Here is a 21,493-nt window from a genome sequence, read left to right as displayed (position 1 = left end):
AAATTTCCCCAAAAATAATAAATTAGAATTCGTCTGGGATCACTTGAGTCAGCTAATTAGAGTTCAGCATGCACCAATAATGATAACCTGATAACATGATAAACTGTCGTAACCGCTGTCCCTGAAAGGGTTAAAGTGGAGACATTATGTCGATGATATTACATAATAATAATAATGATGATGTCGCTATGAAGAGCACAAATAGCAGCGTGAAGGTCGTCCGATAAAACGCAACCGTGAGGCACGATGTCATCTAGATGCACTTGATAGAGTAGATCGATTTTAAACGTTTCATACGACTTTCCTACTGGCCTGATAACTTAAAGGACAACCGACACAATTTTTTTTGTTTCCTAACAAATATCAGTAAAACGTTTTATAGCATCTAAAATACCCAAAACATGTAGGCTGATATTTTTAGGCAAATGCAAATTTGCCAAAATACACCAATAAAAATGACTTAAAGTGTCCACAAACTGCCACAAAATGAGCTAGGTACTGGACAGATTCAGAAAGTCCCGCCCCCTTGTTCGTGACATCACACCAGGATAGTCTTTCACAAACTGCCTTGCTCCAGAATCAAAACAATGGCTTTAGAGAGTTCAGATTCGGAGAAGATTCCCAGCGGACAAATCAGCCATTTTTCAACGGAGCTTGTGCGCCATCTTGTGCATTTTCTGGGACGCTACATTGAAGTCCAGACGGCTCGAATTGATACAGGAAGGACTTTTTTAATCTACTCCAAACATTTATGCTTTCCTCTTCAGAACTATTTGAATCATATTCATAACTGGATGTGTAACAAGAAAGCATCTTCTCCGAATCTGAAGCCATTGTTTTGATTCGAGAGCAAGGCGAGATGTCCTTACGTGACGTCACGAACTTCTGAAACTCGCCATTTCCGGGGTCATTTTGTAGTAGTTTTGGGACACTTTCAGTCATTTTTATTGGTGTTTTGCATGTGACTAAAAATATCAGCCTATGTGTTTTGGGTATTTTAAATGCAATAAAACGTTTTTCTGATGTCAGTCAGGAAACAAAAAAATGGTGTCGGTTGTCCTTTAAAGGAGTGGAGGGAATTCATTCAAGTAAAAGTGTGTTTTTGCGTTATTATTTTCAAAATAATATCATGGGCGAGAGCGTCTTATACAAAAGTGCCGTGTGCACACAATTGCACCACTTAACAAATACACCGTAAATGTCTTTGTCCATAAATAGATACATGCAGGTGGAAATAAATATAAAAATAAATAAAGCGACGGCGGGAGTTTTATAATGTGAGGATGAACGCGGCATCGCGCTTGTGTGTTCGTGCGATATGTGCAAACGTGGAAGGCAGCGTGTGAGAAAGTCGGAGAAACGACAACAAAAACAAAAAATAGCAGTTCAAAAGTACAGTCGGTAATGTTTTGTATGTATAAGGCCGGCCGGATGCGCCACTGACACGACTACATGACATCACGACACACGTTTGGAATCTGACTACTGTGGAATGATTAGAAAAAAAATCCTGACACAAAATGGCGTCGTGTAACGCTAACCGTGGGGGAAGGAAAATGGTGGAGAGGACTGGAAGGGAGGTTGGTGGTCTATTTACATCTCAAGTCTTTTCCTCCATCACATCCTCATCTGTCCAACTCGTCTTCTGGACAACTTGGATCTGAGGGGGCAAAGGTCAAATAGCATGTTAGCATTTCATCACATCATCTTTACCTTGCTATCTATTTGAGTTACTTCCAGGTTGAGTGAACGCTGGCGCGTGTGGCTGCCGCTGCTCACCCGCAGAAACAATATCCTGTGACTGTAAAGTGTCCTTGAGCGCTTATAAATGAAATGTATTATTATTATTATTATTATTATTATTATATTTATTATTATTATTATTATTATTATTATTATTATTATTATTATTATTATTATTATTATTATTATTATTATGATAAAACTCTCAAGGTTGCTCTACCAGTCCCTCTGTGTGTGAGCAGCGGCAGCCACGCGCCAGCCTTCACTCAACCCGGAACAACTCAAATAAATAAAAAGTGAGCTATCTAGCAAGCTAATAGCTCGTTAATAGCTAGCTATCTGGATAGCCAGCTAGATAACCAGCTAATTAGGCAGATAGTCAATAGACAGCAAATAGCTAGCTAGCTAGCCGGCTAGTTAGTTAGATAATAGACAGCAAATAGATAGCTCGCTAGATGGCCAGCTAGATAGTTAGACAGCTAATAAACAGCAAATAGATAGCTAGCTAGAGAGCCAGCTAGTTAGTAAGATAGCTAATAGACAGCAAATAGATAGCTAGCTAGATAGCCAGTTAGCTAGTTAGATAGCTAATAGATGAAAGGCGCTGACAAATGAAATGGATTATTATTATTAGTAGTAGTATTTTTTGTTGTTGTTATTGTTTTTTTACTTTATGCTACTTCCGGGTTGAGTGAACGCTGGCGCGTGTGGCTGCCGCTGCTTACCCGCAGAAACAATATCCTGTGATTGTAAAGTGTCCTTGAGCGCTTAGAAATGAAATGTATTATTATTATTATTATTATTATTATTATTATATTTATTATTATTATTATTATTATTATTATTATTATGATAAAACTCTCAAGGTTGCTCCACCAGTCCCTCTGTGTGTGAGCAGCGGCAGCCACGCGCCAGCGTTCACTCAACCCGGAACAACTCAAATAAATAAAAAGTGAGCTATCTAGCAAGCTAATAGCTCATTAATAGCTAGCTATCTGGATAGCCAGCTAGATAACCAGCTAAATAGGCAGATAGTCAATAGACAGCAAATAGCTAGCTAGCTAGCCGGCTAGTTAGTTAGATAATAGACAGCAAATAGATAGCTCGCTAGATAGCCAGCTAGATAGTTAGATAGCTAATAAACAGCAAATAGATAGCTAGCTAGATAGCCAGCTCGTTAGTAAGATAGCTAATAGACAGCAAATAGATAGCTAGCTAGATAGCCAGCTAACTAGTTAGATAGCTAATAGATGAAAGGCGCTGACAAATGAAATGGATTATTATTATTAGTAGTAGTATTTTTGTTGTTGTTATTGTTTTTTTACTTTATGCTACTTCGGGGTTGAGTGAACGCTGGCGCGTGTGGCTGCCGCTGCTTACCCTCAGAAAAAATATCCTGTGACTATAAAGTGTCCTTGAGAGTTTTGAAAGGCGCTTATAAATGAAATGTATTATAATAAATATTGTTATTATTAAAATCTTTTTTCCTTGGGGCTTTTCTTCAACTGCTATGTTGCCATCTGTTAGCACGCCAAATGTTAGCATTCATCGCTATACCTGATAGTCCCCGCCAAGAGAGGATTGAAAGCATACAGCCAGTCGTGCATATCTTTATCACTCGCGGCTTGAAGCAATATCCCACGGTGCTCCGTGCACACGGCAAACGTGTTGGGGGTCTATCGCAGAAAGAAAAAAAAAATGTTACAAGCTAGCTAATCGCTAATCAATACGTAGATAACGGGTCGCACCTTGAGCATGGCCTGCTGGTCCTCGCTGTATTCCACTTGCGCCAAGGAAAGGTTGAGGATAGCTCGTTCTACGACGTCACGCTCCGTGTTGTAGATGTAGACGTAGGGCCGGCGCACTACCACGTAGCGCTTCACCCAGCCGTTGGTGTGCGGTTCCAGGAAGTGCAGGTAACCCTTTTTGGATACGATGGGGCTGCGAGGAAAGGGACATTTTTATTAGCTCCGTCACGGTATGGTTGTGTTAGTGATTATTTGGTTTGATTTTTTTTTTTTTTTCTCTCACCTGACTCGGATCTCTTGGATATCAGGAACAAATCTACGGATGCGAGGTTTCCCTTCTGAGTTTGCCGTCACGCACTTTTTGGTATCGGAATCCGGCTGTGCGTCAGGACTCGGGCTGACGGCGGCACGGGAGCGAGGGGCGGGAAGTCTGCGAAATTGTGACCGTATTTTGTGGTGTATAAGGCGCACCCAAAACCCTTATTTTTTTTTTTTTTCAAATGATGACCCCGCACCTTATACGTAGGTGCGCCTTATATGTGACGTCATATAGTCATATACAGTGATAACTTGATTTACGAACGTAATTGGTTCCCAGACAGTGTGTAAGGCGAAAAGTGTGTATCCCAAAAAATAATTTCCCATAGGAAACCTATAAAATGAGAATAATCCGTTCCCAGGTCCCCATGGTCCCCACATAATTTTCTACTTTCTAATTTTCTAAGCCTTAACACTACACAAAATATATCTTATTTTATGTATAATAAATGTGCTATGGTATTATAATTAAAGAAATAGACTGGAATGTATTATAAAGTCATTTTATTTACCTTTGTGATGGTCGATGACCAAATGATGAGGAACGCAACCTTCCTTTTTCACCAACTTGAGGAATGATCCCTAATAGGTGCTTTCTCTGCGATAATTTTACCCTGTTCCTCATCAATTGTGTTCTGTTTAAATACGGTATTAATTTATTTGTAATTAATTTCCATCATGTATAATGTCTGTGTAAGCTCTCAGTCGTACAGGAGTGGTCCATTGATGAAAAGTTGTCTTTTGTACTTCTTTGAAGGTGTCAGACGTTTCGCTCCTCATCCGAAAAGCTTCGTTAGCGAACTAAAGTAGTGCTGGTAACTCTGGCCCTATAAGAGGTTTAATTTTGTCCGTGCTTACAAAAGACTTCTTAGGTCGTTACCACGTAGTCGTAGATATGCCGATGAGGTGATACCAGAGCTAATGGGGAAATCAGAGCCAGGCATTGAACATTAGAGGTAATCAAACAGAACAAAAGAAGCAATCAGATTAGCTTCAGGGTGTAGTAATAATAATACATTTCCTTTGTAAGCGCCTTTCAAAACTCTCAAGGTCACTTTACAGTCACTGGATCAGTTTTTGTGTGGGTGAGCAGCGGCAGCCACATGCGCCAGCGTTCACTCAACCCGAAAGTAAGTCAAATAGATTAAAAAAAACTAGCTAGCTAGCTACTAGATAGCTAATAGATAGCCAGCCTGCTAGCCAGCTAGCTGTACTGCTCCCCCAACCTTAGAGCAAGGAGCTATCAGAGCAGAGGTCTGGCATCGCCACCTCTGTCCATTAGGGACATAGGGTTACCAGCACAACTTTAGTTCACTGACAAAGCTTTTCGGATGAGGAGCGAAACGTCCGACACCTTCAATGAAGTACAAGAAACCTTTTCATCGATATGACAAATAACCGCTAATGTAAAACAGCGACATATTTAGGACTGACCTGACATCTGTGTTGCCATAGCAACCTTCCACCAAGGATGGGCAGGTGGACGAGGGCGTGATGGTGTTGAGGGTGGATATGGAGGCCGAGTCTTTCAGCGTGGTGACAGACATCTCCGAGATCTGAAACAAAGCGTTCGTTTTCTTGCGTTTGGGTCGCGGGGACAGGAAGTTTATGTGGCGTTGAACAGGAAGTAAGTACCTTGCTTTCACTGGCGCTGACGCAAACATGAGTGTACTCTCTGTCGAAGGAGTGAGTGAGCAGACGCAGACACTGTGCGGATAAAAAGCGAACGGTTGGTTTAGAAGCTCACTTTTGTAAAATGGATTTCTAAGAACAGCGTTTCATTTGTTTTAGATTTGTATTTATTTTGAATTTTCAGCATTGCTTCCATTTGCTCGGGTTTATAGTTTTTTTCTTGCGGGGGTAGCCAATAAAGCACTGGTCAGACCTCCAGCAATGTTTCTCACTCCCATAAGGGGGCAGCATTTGCCTTTTGTCCGTGTTAGCGCTTTGTTACAGCTTCTGCTGTTGTTAAAGTGCTATGTGGACCTGCAAACAGGAAAAACGTCATCGTGTCTCCCTGCCTGTGCGTCACGTTAGCCGAAAAAAAAGGAGTGGACAATTTATATTTGTATTTCATATAAACTAACTTGCTATCTATTAGCTATATAGCTAGCTACCTAGCTATCTATTAACTGTCTAGCTATCTATTAGCTAGATAGCTAGCTTTCTATCTTTTTGAGTTATTCCGGATTGAGTGAACGCTGGCGCGTGTGGCTGCCGCTGCTCACCCGCAGAAAAACTTATCCTGTGACTGTAAAGTGACCTTGAGTTTTGAAAGGCGCTTATAAATGAAATTTATTATGATCATTATTATATAAATCAATATGTATGCTCTGTATTTTGTACAGCTGCCCCCATTTCAAGCCCAGATAACTCCAGACACATATTACTTAGGAATTAACTCTTTTTTTCTGATGAAAGAAGAGAGCCTAAAATGTTTTTACACTGAATAGAATGTTTATATTGTCCTAAAACTCAATATTCTGTGGCTCCTGCAATTTGAGTGAAAATGACAAAAACCCTGGCATTAGAGTGGACACATTTGTGCACATCATCCGGCAGTGAATGAGTTAAAATGCTTACATTCCAGACAAAATGCTAACATGCTAGTTAGGTCGCTATTAACCAGAGGAGACAAAGCGCTAAGGCAAGTGAAAAAAAAAGAATGTCCATCTTTGTCATTGGCTTACTACAGGTATGACAAATGATGATGAATAAAAAGCTAAAATGTTAGATATGATGCTAACCTGCTAGTAGTTGTCGTGCTAACATACAGGAACATTGTGACTTCAATGAACAAAGTTTCACAACCCATCCTGTCGTCGGGTCAATTAAAAGATGATGCGATGAAATGCTAACGTGCTATTTGAACCTTTGCAAGAATGCGGTCAACCTTAGTGGCAAGCTCCCGTTGCCTTTCGGTGGTGATGTCGGAAGCCGTGCAGACTTCTTCGGGTTCCTCATCCGCCGGCTGTTGAGCTCCTCGATCCGCTAGTGCTAAGGTGGACTCCAGCTTCTCCCGCAGCAACAGGAAATGTTTGGTCTTCTCCACCTGATGGCAAAAAAAAAAAAAAAAAAAAAAAAGATTTCTGACATTTTGGCCGCTTTCGGTGGCGACGTTATCCCCAAAAAACAAGATGAGATCGCTCACGTCCTGAAGCAAGCTGAGTTTTTCGAGCTCCCACTGGTGCTCCAGGATGAGGCTATCGCTGCGAGGCCTCCATCCGGCTAAGTTCTCCTCGCCGCGGACGTACGCCACTGACGTGTCCAGCACTCGCCGCCTGCGCCGCTGCATGCCTGGACTTCCAGCATCCGCCAGGTTGCATAGGCTCAACTCGTACACGCCCGTCACACGGTATCTTGTGATGGAAAAGACAAGATGATGAAGATGTGAGATGATGAAGTGTGAGAAAACTGTCCAAAGTCAACTCCAGGGTGCCGATTTTCACTTTTGAGCAACTTCTCACACATTTTTTACTCTCTCATTAAAATTGAAGTGGCTTAATGTGCCTGATATTTGATTTGTGGGTTAGAACATTTTTGGTATGTGTGAGAGTTTTGATTATTCGTCGCAATTTTGTTGTTACTGTGTGTGTGCGTGTGTGTCAAATTTGCCGTGAAACTCACCCAAAGAGGGAAAGAGAGAAAGAATGACAGAGAAAGAGAGTGTGAGAGAGCAAGAGAGAAAGAGAGCGAGAGAGCGAAAGAATGAGTGTGAGAAAGAGTGTGAGAGAACTGTCCAAATTTAACTCCAGGGTGCCGATTTTCACTTTTGAGCAACTTCTCACATTTTTTTACTCTCTCATTAAAATTTAAGTGACTTAATGTGCCTGCAAGATATTTGGTTTGTGGGTTAGAACATTTTTGGTATGTGTGAGAGTTTTGATTATTCGTGGCAGTTTTGTTGTTACTGTGTGTGTGCGTGTGTGTTAAATTCGATGTGAAACTCACCCAAAAAGGGAAAGAGAGTAAGAATGAGAGAGCAAGAGAATGTGAGAGAGCAAGGTGTGAGAAAACTGTCCAAAGTTTAAGTGGCTTAATGTGCCTGAAAGATATTTGGTTTGTGGGTTAGAACATTTTTGGTATGTGTGAGAGTTTTGATTATTCGTGACAGTTTTGTTATTACTGTGTGTGTGCGCGTGTGTTAAATTCGATGTGAAACTCACCCAAAAAGGGAAAGAGAGTAAGAATGAGAGAGCAAGAGAATGTGAGAGAGCAAGAGAGAAAGAATGAGAGAGTGTGAGAAAACTGTCCAAAGTCAACTCCAGGATGCCGATTTTCACTTTTGAGCAACTTTTCACACATTTTTTTACTCTCTCATTAAAATGTAAGTGACTTAATGTGCCTGAAAGATATTTGGTTTGTGGGTTAGAACATTTTTGGTATGTGTGAGAGTTTTGATTATTCGTGACAGTTTTGTTGTTACTGTGTGTGTGCGTGTGTGTTAAATTCGATGTGAAACTCACACAAAAAGGGCAAGAGAGTAAGAATGAGAGAGCAAGAGAATGTGAGAGAGCAAGGTGTGAGAAAACTGTCCAAAGTCAACTCCAGGGTGCCGATTTTCACTTTTGAGCAACTCTTCACACATTTTTTTACTCTCTCATTAAAATGTAAGTGGCTCAATGTGCCTGAAAGATATTTGGTTTGCGTGTAAGAACATTTTTGTTATGTGTGAGAGTTTTTGTTATTCGTGACAGTTTTGTTGTTACTGTGTGTGTGCGCGTGTGTTAAATTCGATGTGAAACTCACCCAAAAAGGGAAAGAGAGTAAGAATGAGAGAGCAAGAGAATGTGAGAGAGCAAGAGAGAAAGAATGAGAGAGTGTGAGAAAACTGTCCAAAGGCAACTCCAGGGTGCCGATTTTCACTTTTGAGCAACTCTTCACACATTTTTTTACTCTCTCATTAAAATGTAAGTGACTTAATGTGCCTGAAAGATATTTGGTTTGTGGGTTAGAACATTTTTGGTATGTGTGAGAGTTTTGATTATTCGTGACAGTTTTGTTGTTACTGTGTGTGTGCGTGTGTGTTAAATTCGATGTGAAACTCACACAAAAAGGGCAAGAGAGTAAGAATGAGAGAGCAAGAGAATGTGAGAGAGCAAGAGAGAAAGAATGAAAGAGTGTGAGAAAACTGTCCAAAGTCAACTCCAGGGTGCCGATTTTCACTTTTGAGCAACTTCTCACACATTTTTTTACTCTCTCATTAAAATTTAAGTGGCTTAATGTGCCTGAAAGATATTTGGTTTGTGGGTTAGAACATTTTTGGTATGTGTGAGAGTTTTGATTATTCGTGACAGTTTTGTTATTACTGTGTGTGTGCGCGTGTGTTAAATTCGATGTGAAACTCACCCAAAAAGGGAAAGAGAGTAAGAATGAGAGAGCAAGAGAATGTGAGAGAGCAAGAGAGAAAGAATGAGAGAGTGTGAGAAAACTGTCCAAAGTCAACTCCAGGGTGCCGATTTTCACTTTTGAGCAACTTTTCACACATTTTTTTAATCTCTCATTAAAATGTAAGTGGCTCAATGTGCCTGAAAGATATTTGGTTTGCGTGTAAGAACATTTTTGTTATGTGTGAGAGTTTTTGTTATTCGTGACAGTTTTGTTGTTACTGTGTGTGTGCGCGTGTGTTAAATTCGATGTGAAACTCACCCAAAAAGGGAAAGAGAGTAAGAATGATAGAGCAAGAGAATGTGAGAGAGCAAGAGAGAAAGAATGAGAGAGTGTGAGAAAACTGTCCAAAGGCAACTCCAGGGTGCCGATTTTCACTTTTGAGCAACTTCTCACACATTTTTTTACTCTCTCATTAAAATTTAAGTGGCTTAATGTGCCTGAAAGATATTTGGTTTGTGGGTTACAACATTTTTGGTATGTGTGAGAGTTTTGATTATTCGTGACAGTTTTGTTGTTACTGTGTGTGTGCGTGTGTGTTAAATTCGATGTGAAACTCACACAAAAAGGGCAAGAGAGTAAGAATGAGAGAGCAAGAGAATGTGAGAGAGCAAGAGAGAAAGAATGAAAGAGTGTGAGAAAACTGTCCAAAGGCAACTCCAGGATGCCGATTTTCACTTTTGAGCAACTTTTCACACATTTTTTTACTCTCTCATTAAAATGTAAGTGGCTCAATATGCCTGAAAGATATTTGGTTTGCGTGTAAGAACATTTTTGTTATGTGTGAGAGTTTTTGTTATTCGTGACAGTTTTGTTGTTACTGTGTGTGTGTGCGCGTGTGTTAAATTTGATGTGAAACTCACCCAAAAAGGGAAAGAGAGTAAGAATGAGAGAGCAAGAGAATGTGAGAGAGCAAGAGAGAAAGAATGAGAGTGTGATAAAACTGTCCAAACTCAACTCCAGGGTGCCGATTTTCACTTTTGAGCAACTTCTCACACATTTTTTTACTCTCTCATTAAAATGTAAGTGGCTCAATGTGCCTGAAAGATATTTGGTTTGCGTGTAAGAACATTTTTGGTATGTGTGAGAGTTTTGATTATTCGTGACAGTTTTGTTGTTACTGTGTGTGTGCGTGTGTGTTAAATTCGATGTGAAACTCACCCAAAAAGGGAATGAGAGTAAGAATGAGAGAGCAAGAGAATGTGAGAGAGCAAGAGAGAAAGAATGAGAGAGTGTGAGAAAACTGTCCAAAGTCAACTCCAGGATGCCGATTTTCACTTTTGAGCAACTTCTCACACGTTTTTTTTACTCTCTCATTAAAATGTAAGTGGCTCAATGTGCCTGAAAGATACAGTAAAGTCTCGTTATATCGATATCGGATATATCGATAGTCCCGGTTATATCGATACTATTTCTATGCACGCACGGAGAAAATTACATGCAAACAGGGTCGGATATATCGATAGTCCCGGTTATATCGATATTTTTTCGGACTCCCTTGAATATCGATATAACGAGACTTTACTGTATTTGGTTTGCGTGTAAGAACATTTTTGTTATGTGTGAGAGTTTTTGTTATTCGTGACAGTTTTGTTGTTAACGTGTATGTGAGCGTGTATTAAAGTCAATATGAAACTCACCCATCGGCCGCTCTCAGACTGCCTGTGCCGAAAAGATTGCGAATGGAACGCGAGGCGGATAGTTTGGTGTCTCTCGAGTAGAACACCATACACACGTCTTTGGTCACCACCGCCGGTTGCGTGCATTTCTCCATCTAGGAAAACACCGCCATTATTATCCAACACCTGCGTTGATCACCCACACGATTGTTTACTCAAAGTTCACCTCTAAGTACGCCGAGAGCGTCATGTAGATCTTCTCGCCGTGGGGGGTGACACGGTTGAGGAGCAAGGAGTTGTGCATGGAACTGTCCCAAGCCGCCTCGAAGCGGTAGAACGTCCTGGCGGAGGAAAAACCAACCGGACAACAATCGATAACCGAGAAGTGCATAGATGATCCATTTGTGAAAATGGTAAAGAAACAATGATGGCATGCTTGATTGGCTGAGATGAAGCACCAATGGAGAATATATGCACGGAAAGCCGTTTTCCAGATTTACAGTAACAGATTTACCGTGAACTAGTATACTTTGTCCTCATACGTAAGAAAACTCAGTAATAATAACAATAATACAGTGATACCTCGGCATCTATCTATCTATCTATCTATCTATCTATCTATCTATCTATCTATCTATCTATCTATCTATCTATCTATCTATCTATCTATCTATCTATCTATCTATCTATCTATCTATCTATCTATCTATCTATCGGTTGAAATGTATTATTATTATTATTATTATTATTATTATTATTATTATTATTATTACTAGTAGTACTTTCTAATATCCCGTACAAATTAGTCAACAATTTTTCCTCACTGGTAACATATAGATTAACTGCATGACTAGTAAATACCTTCAAATTCCATTTCAAACCCCACCTATTTAAAATTGCATGTTCTGTGTAGCTCTTTCTCTTGTTTCTATTTATAATTGTATTTTATTTATTGTATTCTATTTTGTGATTGTATTTTATTTATCATAGCTATCTATTTGCAAGCTATTAGCTATCTATTTGCTAGCTAATAGCTATCTATTCGCAAGATAGCTTGCTTTCTATTTGAATTACTTCCGGGTTGAGTGAATGCTGCCGCGTCTGGCTGCCACTGCTCACCCACAGAAAAAAACGTATCCTGTGACTGTAAAGTGACTTTGAGAGTTTTGAAAGGCGCTTACAAATGAAATGTATTATTATTATTATTATTATTATTATTATTATTATTATTATTATTATTATTATTATTATTATTATTATTATTATAAGGACAAATAATGTACTAGTACACAAATTTTAATGTCCAAAGGCTTTCCGAGAGATGAATGAGGCAGAGCATCAATACCTCGGATCAAGTCCCCGACGGGATATGCTGCGAGGAAGAAGAGATGACAGAGGAAGAAAGGAAGAGTGAGAGGAGTAGTGAAACGGGAAGTGGGCTAGATACGCTACTAGTTCCCCGTTTGCGAAGCTATCCATGCACTCATAACGTCATTCAAAGTGTGACGACAACAAAGAACAAAAGACGACAGGTTGAGTTGATGGAAAAAAAATGGGCGTGAAGACAAAAGTGAAAAGATGAAGGGTTAAAACATAGGTGTCAAAGTCAAGGCCCGCGGGCCAAATCCGGCCCGCCACATCATTTTTTTCGGCCCGCGAAAGCAAATCAAACTTGTTAAATTCCATGATGATTGCTAAAATCTGAGCCAAAATTTCATATTTTTGGATGTCAACCACAATAAAAGTCATTATTCTTGACTTCAGATTTGAAAACGAGTTATTCATTAATTTGCTGTGTGCTCTATATGTAATATTTGAAGGGATTTAAACATTCTAATGGCTTCCCCAAATTCATAACGGCCCTCGAGAGGAAACCATAACTACAATGTGGCCCGCGGCAAAAAATGACTTTGACACTCCTGGTTTAAAATATGATATACAGTGAACCCACGTTGTATCGCAGGTCATCTTTCACATTTAGGCTTCACATGAATTAAATAAATCAATTAATTTATGGTCACAGTTATTAATTTTTTTATATTTTATACAAATTGGTGATATACAAAATAATGATATTCCTCGTCAATGTATACATTTTGACGGGTTAGTGTCGGTTATGTATTTGATAGGAGCTGAATAACATGATAAATCTGACGTTTCACACTTATTATTCAAAATTTAGAGTAATTTTTTCACAACTGAATACTGATTGTCTCTCAAGTCATGATTTGGAGGATTACTTAACAGGACACGTACAATTTTTGGTGAACACACCTGAATAAACAGGAAGTACAAGTATCATATTTCAAAGTTTCACGCTGTTATATGCTTAGTCAACATGTGTGACTTGAATACACAATTGAAACACAGACAACCTGGGGTCAATCTGAGGTCAACAGAAACACACCAAGTTAAACTGTCATCTTAATCTATGACAGGGGTGTCAAAGTCATTTTTTGCCGCGGGCCACATTGTAGTTATGGTTTCCTCTCGAGGGCCGTTATGAATTTGGGGAACCCATTAGAATGTTTAAATCCCTTCAAATATTACATACACAGCAAATTAATGAATAACTCGTTTTCAAATCTGAAGTCAAGAATAATGACTTTTATTGTGGTTGACATCCAAAAATATGACATTTTGGCTCAGATTTTAGCAATCATCATGGAATTTAACAAGTTTGATTTGCTTTCGCGGGCCGAAAAAAATGATGTGGCGGACCGGATTATGCCCGCGGGCCTTGACTTTGACACCTGTGATCTAGGAGATCTGGCCTTGGACAGAATTCAGGACTTGGGAAACTCCTTTATAACTGAAGCAATTTACGACTTTAAAACTCCTTCACAGGAAGAGCTCATTAGCAAGGTGACACATTTATTAGTTCATGTTTTATTGCTTACAGCTGTTCGCGCTTGGTACGCCCAGGGGCGTGGTATCCTAATCAAGAAAACTATGTTTTATTAACATATTACTTAAATTTGCATATACTCTCAATAAATAGCTTGGCAGAGGATTGCAGAATTCGTGCGTCTGTCATGAATGGCTGCATCTCCTGCCGGCAGTAAAGATAATCTTTCTGGGTCCGAGCGTTCGCTCACAGTGATCAAATATCTCTGACAACAATTAACACCTTATTTTTGACATTATCGCCTGTAACGAACGAGGGTTCACTGTACATATATGACAAATGAAATAAAAATATACCTAGGCATGTCTGAATCGAGAAATTGTCTGTAAAAATCAAAAATGAAAAGAATATTCGATTAGTGGACTGAGGGGGAAGAAAACCGTTAGCAGCAATTTAAACATTCCATGTTAGTTTCTCAATCAATGCGGGCCAAGCTGGGCAGGGAGGTTGGCAAAGCAACAAAATTTCTACATCACCAAAAATCATACATTGAGCTTGAATTATTCAATACGCTTGATAAATTGTAAACATTTTTACATTATTGCATATAACATGGGTGGCAAATTTAAAACATTCACATATAAAACACAATGCAAATATAAGTCACGTTTAATGAAAAAAAGTAAAACATTTTAATTTTTTTAAATAGATTTTTTTAATAGAAAATTGTGTATGAGTATATCTATATATCTATACACATATATATATATTTACAGTGTATATATATATATACAGTATATATCTATATACATATATATATTTACAGTGTATATATATATATATATATATATATATATACACTGTAAATATATATATGTATATGTATATAATAGAAAATTGTGTATGAGTCTATGAGTATATCTATATATATCGATATATCTATATACATATATATATATCTCATCTCATTTTCCATACCGCTTATTCCTCATAAGGGTATTTACAGTGTAAATATATATATGCTATATATATATAATATAAAATATATATATATATAAATATATAAATATATATATATATATATATATATATATATATATATATTTTATACCGCTTATATATATATACAGTGTCAGTATATATATAGATATAGGGTATTTATATATATATATATATATATATATATATATATATATATATATACACTGTAAATATATATATGTATATAGATATATATAGATATATATATATATATATGTATAGATATACTCATATACTCATACACAATTTTCTATGCAAAAAATCTATTTAAAAAAAATATTAAAATGTTTTCCTTTTTTTCATTAAATGTGACTTTTTTTTATCCCTAAAACATTAATTAAAAAAATATATTTTTATCTGTTCAAAAAACATCAATTTTCAGCTTGAACGATAATAGATGTTTCTAATTAAAAAAAAATGCATAAATTATCAGGTAAAAATAATTAGACCATTAAAAAAAACTAACATTTTCTATAAAAAAAATAACAAAAACTAAGTTTAACTCTCAACTGACATTACAAATGACTTCTCAGAAAATTACACCTTTACAGAATAGTATTTACAAAATGACCCATCTTCCCACGTGACCTAATGTCTACTTCGTGACTAGTGACGTAAAAAATATATAAATAAATATATAAATAAATCAAAAAAAAAAAGAAACAAAATGAGCATCTGGCTCTCAAAATCTGCATTAAGCAGGTTAATTCTTCGGTTAGTTGACATGATGCATGATAACGGAATGTGACGACAGGTTTGCCACGACAAAAATTGAAATGACAAACATGGACAGCAAACACCGGAAGCTCGCACAGCTCGCGTGTCATCAAGTCCGCGGCAACCATTTTGAACATTCATCATCAATTTATCGTATGCTTGAATGAAAAGCCAAGTGAGCGTTTATTAAATAGCTTCCAAATCTAGCTTCAAATCCATGCACTAGTATGCATTTTGTTATTATTGGCGCCGAATACCTGTCATCATGCAAGGGTCTGACGTAGCCGGCGGATAAGATGTTCAGGGACAGAATGTTGGGGTCCACGATACTCTCGTCAGATTCAACCGTGTTGCGGAGACGTCCTGGTGTGAAAAAACAAGTGGACTGATGATCAGATACAAATACAGTGATACCTTGGCTTACGAACTTAATTGGTTCCCAGACAGAGTGTGAAAGGCGAAAAGTGTGTATCCCAAAAATTAATTTCCCATAGGAAACCATTAAAATGAGAATAATCCGTTCCCAGGTCCCCATAAAACATAATTTTCTACTTTCTAATTTTCTGCATCAAGTGTACAGATGGCTTATGCGGGTTGTTTGTGGAGCCTGATTGATGGGAATTTTAACCTTGCAGTCTACACACTGCTTTTGAACTATCAAAGTTGAAACTCTTTCACTGTGGTCCGCCTGTCTCTTTAATGTTCAAACCACCCCCCCTCACTGCTGCGTTCTTGACCAATCACGTGGCTTGAACCGAAGACTGGGGGCGGGGAATAGAGGACAAAAACAGTCGGATGCCATTTTGTTGTTAGAACAGGTTCGTTCGTGAACGACACATGACTCATTGAGGTAGCTCCGTGTACGAAAAAAGTTCGTATGCCAAGGTAAAGTTCATATGCCAAGGTGAAATTTTCATAAATTTAACGTTCATAAACCGAAACGTTCGTAAATCGAGGTATCACTGTAGCTGAACGCAAAAATGTTCGGTGTAGCCACATCCTACCGACAACAAGCTCTCGCACGTCTCTCCAATCGATGTCGCCGCCAGACTCGTGCACGATGGTTACGGTGATTCTTCTCTGTAGGCCCTGCATGACAAAGACAATTTTCAAAACTATTTTTTTGTTCGTATAAGATTGTAACTTAAGTCCTCAACAGTATTCATTTTTGAAAGTTGCAAAGGTTGGAACAAAGGCAACATTTGCAAAAACAGTTTCGAAAACAGTTACAAAAAAATAACATAAAAATGAAAAAAAATTGCCATACTTTCAGATATAAAGATAAAAAATCCACGTTGAGAAAAAAAATACGAAAAAAAGGTACTAACAAAACGTATACGAAAAAAAAATATCTGGAACTTCTTGGTGGAGGGAACAAAAGAAACCAACCTGGTGCAGAAGGAAAGTTCCGTGACAAGGCATTCCTCCTCGGTGGTCCACCACAGCAGGGAGGTAGCTGTGAAACAAACAAACGCAAAAAAATAAAAACACAAATACAGTAAAGTCTCGTTATATCGATATCGGATATATCGATAGTCCCGGTTATATCGATACTATTTCTATGCACGCACTGAGAAAATTACATGCAAGCAGGGTTGGATATATCGATAGTCCCGGTTATATCGATATTTTTTCGGACTCTCTTGAATATCGATATAACGAGACTTTACTGTACTATGTATATATGTATACAGAAATTTAATAGAAAATTGTGTATGAGTATATGAGTATATCTATATATCTATATATACTCCCTTGAATATCGATATAACGAGACTTTACTGTACTATGTATTTGATTTATTTTGAAAAGACCCAAACAGGATATACGATACTTACTCTCCATTGGCTTCCAGCTCACAGATCTCAAAGAACACCATCAAGTCGTACTTGCAGTGGCATGGTCCTACCTGCGGGCGCGCCATTGCCGTCAGTTTGGTGGCCGGCACTAAACGGGGAAATGGAACTGGTTAGACAGGAAGTAGTACCAACTAAATAGGAAGTAATGCCATCTCATCCAATTTGTGGGAGCAACAGAAGGGAAAAAGAGGAAAGATATTATGGAGGGATGAAGACAAAATAATATTAGCACTTTTTTTTATCTATCTATCTATCTATCTATCTATCTATCTATCTATCTATCTATCTATCTATCTATCTATCTATCTATCTATCTATCTATCCATCTATCCATCTATCCATCTATCTATCTATCTATCTATCAATCTATCAATCTGTCAATCAGTCAATCTCTATCTATCTATCTATCTATCTATCTATCTATCTATCTATCTATCTATCTATCTATCTATCAATCAGTCAATCAATCTCTATCTATCTATCTATCCATCTCTATCTATCTATCTAATTATCTATCTATCTATCTATCTATCTATCTATCTATCTATCTATCTATCTATCTATCTATCTATCTATCTATCTATCCATCCATCCATCCATCCAATCCATCCATCAATCATCCATCCATCCATCCATCTATCTATCTATCTATCTATCTATCTATCTATCTATCTATCTATCTATCTATCTATCTATCTATCTATCTATCTATCATCTATCTATCTATCTATCTATCTATCTATCTATCTATCTATCTATCTATCTATCTATCTATCTATCTATCTATCATCTATCCATCCATCTATCCATCCATCTATCTATCTATCAATCTGTCAATCAGTCAATCTCTATCTATCTATCTATCTATCTATCTATCTATCTATCTATCTATCTATCTATCTATCTATCTATCTATCATCTATCCATCTATCCATCCATCTATCCATCTATCTATCTATCAATCTGTCAATCAGTCAATCTCTATCTATCTATCTATCTATCTATCTATCTATCTATCTATCTATCTATCTATCTATCTATCTATCTATCTATCTATCTATCTATCTATCTATCTATCTATCAGTCAATCAATCTCTATCTATCTATCTATCTATCTATCTATCTATCTATCTATCTATCTATCTATCTATCTATCTATCTATCTATCTATCTATCTATCTATCTATCTATCTATCTATCTATCTATCTATCTATCTATCAGTCAATCAATCTATCTATCTATCTATCTATCTATCTATCAATATCTATCTATCTATCTATCTATCTATCTATCTATCTATCTATCTATCTATCTATCTATCTATCTATCTATCTATCTATCTATCTATCTATCTATATCTAAGGCATTTTGTGAAGGAGTATCCTGACGTGACATCAAGAACAAAGGGGCGGGACTTTCTGAATCGCGCCATTTCCGAGTGCATTTTGTGGTAGTTTTGGGACACTTTAAGTCATTTTTATTGGTATTTTGCATTTGACTAAAAATATCAGCCTGCGCGTTTTGGGTATTTTAGATGTTATAAAACGTTTTTCTGATGTCAGTTAGGAAACAAAAAAATGGTGTCGGTCGTCCTTTAAATGTTAAGTTATGGGCCAATGAACAACAACAGTCCAGAGGAAGGAAGAGTAGGAAAGAGTCAACACCTCAAAAAGTGAGAATCCAACTGACCAATCCTGACACATCAAACAAAATTTTCATATCACTTCACTTAGCTGTCGCTATTTCCCCCAAATGGAAATAGATATTTTGAGCTATGTGTGATTCTTTTTCTTTACAGTCAACACAGTTAAGTGACATGAAAAAAAAAAAAGACCTGGTGTCAGGATTGTCTGGGATCATCATGAACCAACCGGGCGTCTGCGCTTTAACAACGGAACAAATGGAAGGGGGCACGACGACCCACGCAGGCTGGTTCGCTTCCATTAGGAAGGAAGCGGCCAGGCCCGCGGCGGAGAGGGCGTGACCCGATAGAGAGTCCACCAGTGCCCCGTTGAGCTTGTCGGGCACCAAATAGCGGATCAGCTCCAATGCTTTCTCCTGGTTCTGGTCTGACTCCGCTGCTCATAGGCAATGACAGCAAAATGACCGACACACGCTCGGCGGTGCAGTATTATAACAAAATTCACTAAATAGTCCTTATTTTTGTTTTTTTTTTACCTGGTTTGGACAAAGGCATCACACGGGGGAACTGTCTCCTGCAGGGCCGCAGTGGACTATGAACAAGGAAGAGGATGTTAAAGCAGTATTAAGTCATTCACGGCCATTCCCGAATTTATTCGGGAATTGAAAAGGATGACGTGGAGCGCCATTCCCGAATTTGTTCGGGTTTTGTTTTTTCTTCTTGCGGGGGGTGCCGATAAAGCGCTGGTCAGACCTCAGGCCTCGGTTTTTTTTTTTCCCTTTCACGATGAGGCAAGATTTGCCTTTTGTACAGCCGCCCTCATTTCAAGCTCAGATAACTCTTCACTCATATCACTTAGGAATTAACTTTTTTTTTTTATTAAAGAAGAGAGTCTAAGTTTTCTCACACTGAATTGAATGTTTATGTAGTCCTAAAACTCAATATTTTGTGGGTCCTGCAATTTGAGTGAAAATAATATGTTTAAGGCTTGTATAATTAATCTGCAATTATTATTATTATTATTATTATTATTAGCTACCTTGCTGGGTACCTTGCTAGCTATTTGTTTGCTTATCTATTTGCAATCTGTTAGCTACATAGCTGGCTAGCTATCTATTAGTTATCTATTAGCTAGCTAGCTTTCTTTCTATTTGAGTTATTCCGGGTTGAGCGAACGCCGGGGCGTGTGGCTGCCGCTGCTCACCCACAGAAAAACTTATGCTGTGACTGTAAAGCAACCTTGAGAGTTTTGAAATTAAATGTATTATTATGATTATTCTTCTTCTTGTTATTATTATTATTATTATTATTATTATTATTATTATTATTATTATTATTATTATTAGTAGTAGTAGTAGTAGTAGTAGTAGTAGTAGTAGTAGTAGTAGTAGTAGTAGTAGTAGCTAGCTAGCTAGCTACCTGAGTACCTAGCTAGCTATTTGTTTCTTATCTATTTGCAATGTATTAGCTACCTAGCTGGCTAGCTATCTATTAGTTATCTATTAGCTAGCTTTCTTTCTATTTCAGTTATTCCGGATTGAGTAAACGTTGGCGCGTGTGGCTGCCGCTGCTCACCTACAGAAAAATTTATCCTGTGACTGTAAAGTGACCTTGAGAGTTTTGAAAGGCGCTTAGAAATTTAATGTATTATTATTATTATTATTATTATTAGTTTGTAAGGAAAAAATAACATTTAATAAAATATATGCGAGATAAAGATATGTACATGTAAAACTGGAGAGAATACTACATTACTACAAAAATGTTCGTATGTACTGTTGTTCATAACTTGAATGTTCATAAGTAGGGAAGCGCCAGTAACTTAGGAATTAACTATTTTTTCTGATGAAGGAAGAGAGTCTAAAGTTTCTTACGATGCATTGAATGTTTATGTATTCCGTAAACCCATTATTCAGTGGGTCCTGGAATTTGAGTGAAAATGACAAAAACCCTGGCACTGGAGTGGACACATTTTTGCACAATGTCCGGCAGTGTGTTAAAGTGTTATGGTGTTAGTCTATGAGTAACATTTTGAAAGCTTATTATTAACATCTTTGCTTATATCCATTAAAAAAAATGCTAGCATTTTTACAGATTTATTTAAACTTTATAAAGCAATTGACAGATAATAAAAAGAGCTACCTGATGATATCTTTGGAAAGAGGAAGAAAAACTTGTTTCTGGTAATGTCCAAACACCTCAAACACAATCGGTTGAGCGGTGATGTAGTCCACAAACGATTTGGTTACTTCGACGGCGATCTGAAAAGAAACAAAAGCGACAATGTGAGTTACTGAAGTATAAACAACACTTCATCATCATAATCATCGTTCTTAATTGTTACATTCTGCACGTGGTAAAAACCCAGCGGCGGTCCGCGGGCTGTGTTCTTCAAGGGTTCTGTGGAGAAGGCTTCGTCATGTCGGTGGATGAAACTGCACAAAAAAAGACGTGCAGATAAAAGTGTGGATAAAAAAATCATTTGAATTTTCTAGATTTTTTTAAATCATTCACTGTCAGACGATGTGCAAAAAGGTGTCCACTCCAGTGCCAGGGTTTTTGTCATTTT

General features: G+C 37.7%; 1 protein-coding gene across 12 annotated transcripts in view; it reads right to left on the bottom strand.

The window, feature by feature from the left end:
• Nucleotides 1-437: 437 nt before the first annotated feature.
• kif1aa (kinesin family member 1Aa) overlaps nt 438-21,493 on the bottom strand; it is a 56,280-nt gene continuing 35,224 nt past the window's right edge. For 3 of the 12 annotated variants that reach the window (XM_089000472.1, XM_089000473.1, XM_089000474.1), the window contains 19 exons: nt 21,269-21,359; nt 21,067-21,185; nt 19,461-19,516; nt 17,261-17,369; nt 16,812-16,878; nt 16,427-16,511; nt 15,680-15,785; nt 14,021-14,047; nt 12,162-12,188; nt 11,043-11,157; nt 10,838-10,971; nt 6,961-7,168; nt 6,703-6,861; nt 5,445-5,516; nt 5,244-5,365; nt 3,775-3,921; nt 3,492-3,684; nt 3,301-3,419; nt 439-1,660 (listed from right to left, as the gene is read on the bottom strand). In XM_089000472.1, the coding sequence (XP_088856598.1) occupies nt 1,618-1,660; nt 3,301-3,419; nt 3,492-3,684; nt 3,775-3,921; nt 5,244-5,365; nt 5,445-5,516; nt 6,703-6,861; nt 6,961-7,168; nt 10,838-10,971; nt 11,043-11,157; nt 12,162-12,188; nt 14,021-14,047; nt 15,680-15,785; nt 16,427-16,511; nt 16,812-16,878; nt 17,261-17,369; nt 19,461-19,516; nt 21,067-21,185; nt 21,269-21,359 (1,999 nt within the window). In that variant the 3' untranslated portion in view covers nt 439-1,617. Of the gene's footprint in view, nt 1,661-3,300; nt 3,420-3,491; nt 3,685-3,774; nt 3,922-5,243; nt 5,366-5,444; nt 5,517-6,702; nt 6,862-6,960; nt 7,169-10,837; nt 10,972-11,042; nt 11,158-12,161; nt 12,189-14,020; nt 14,048-15,679; nt 15,786-16,426; nt 16,512-16,811; nt 16,879-17,260; nt 17,370-19,153; nt 19,361-19,460; nt 19,517-21,066; nt 21,186-21,268; nt 21,360-21,493 lie in introns of all 12 variants that reach the window. The other 9 variants (XM_089000475.1, XM_089000476.1, XM_089000484.1 and 6 more) reach the window with 6 other exon arrangements.

The sequence above is a fragment of the Hippocampus bargibanti genome, linkage group LG07, assembly GCF_051943395.1.
Source record: "Hippocampus bargibanti isolate YZ-2025 linkage group LG07, ASM5194339v1, whole genome shotgun sequence".
Taxonomy (NCBI): Eukaryota; Metazoa; Chordata; class Actinopteri; order Syngnathiformes; family Syngnathidae; genus Hippocampus; species Hippocampus bargibanti.
Note: the sequence above shows the minus strand (reverse complement) of the source record. Positions and strands in the feature narration are given on the sequence as shown.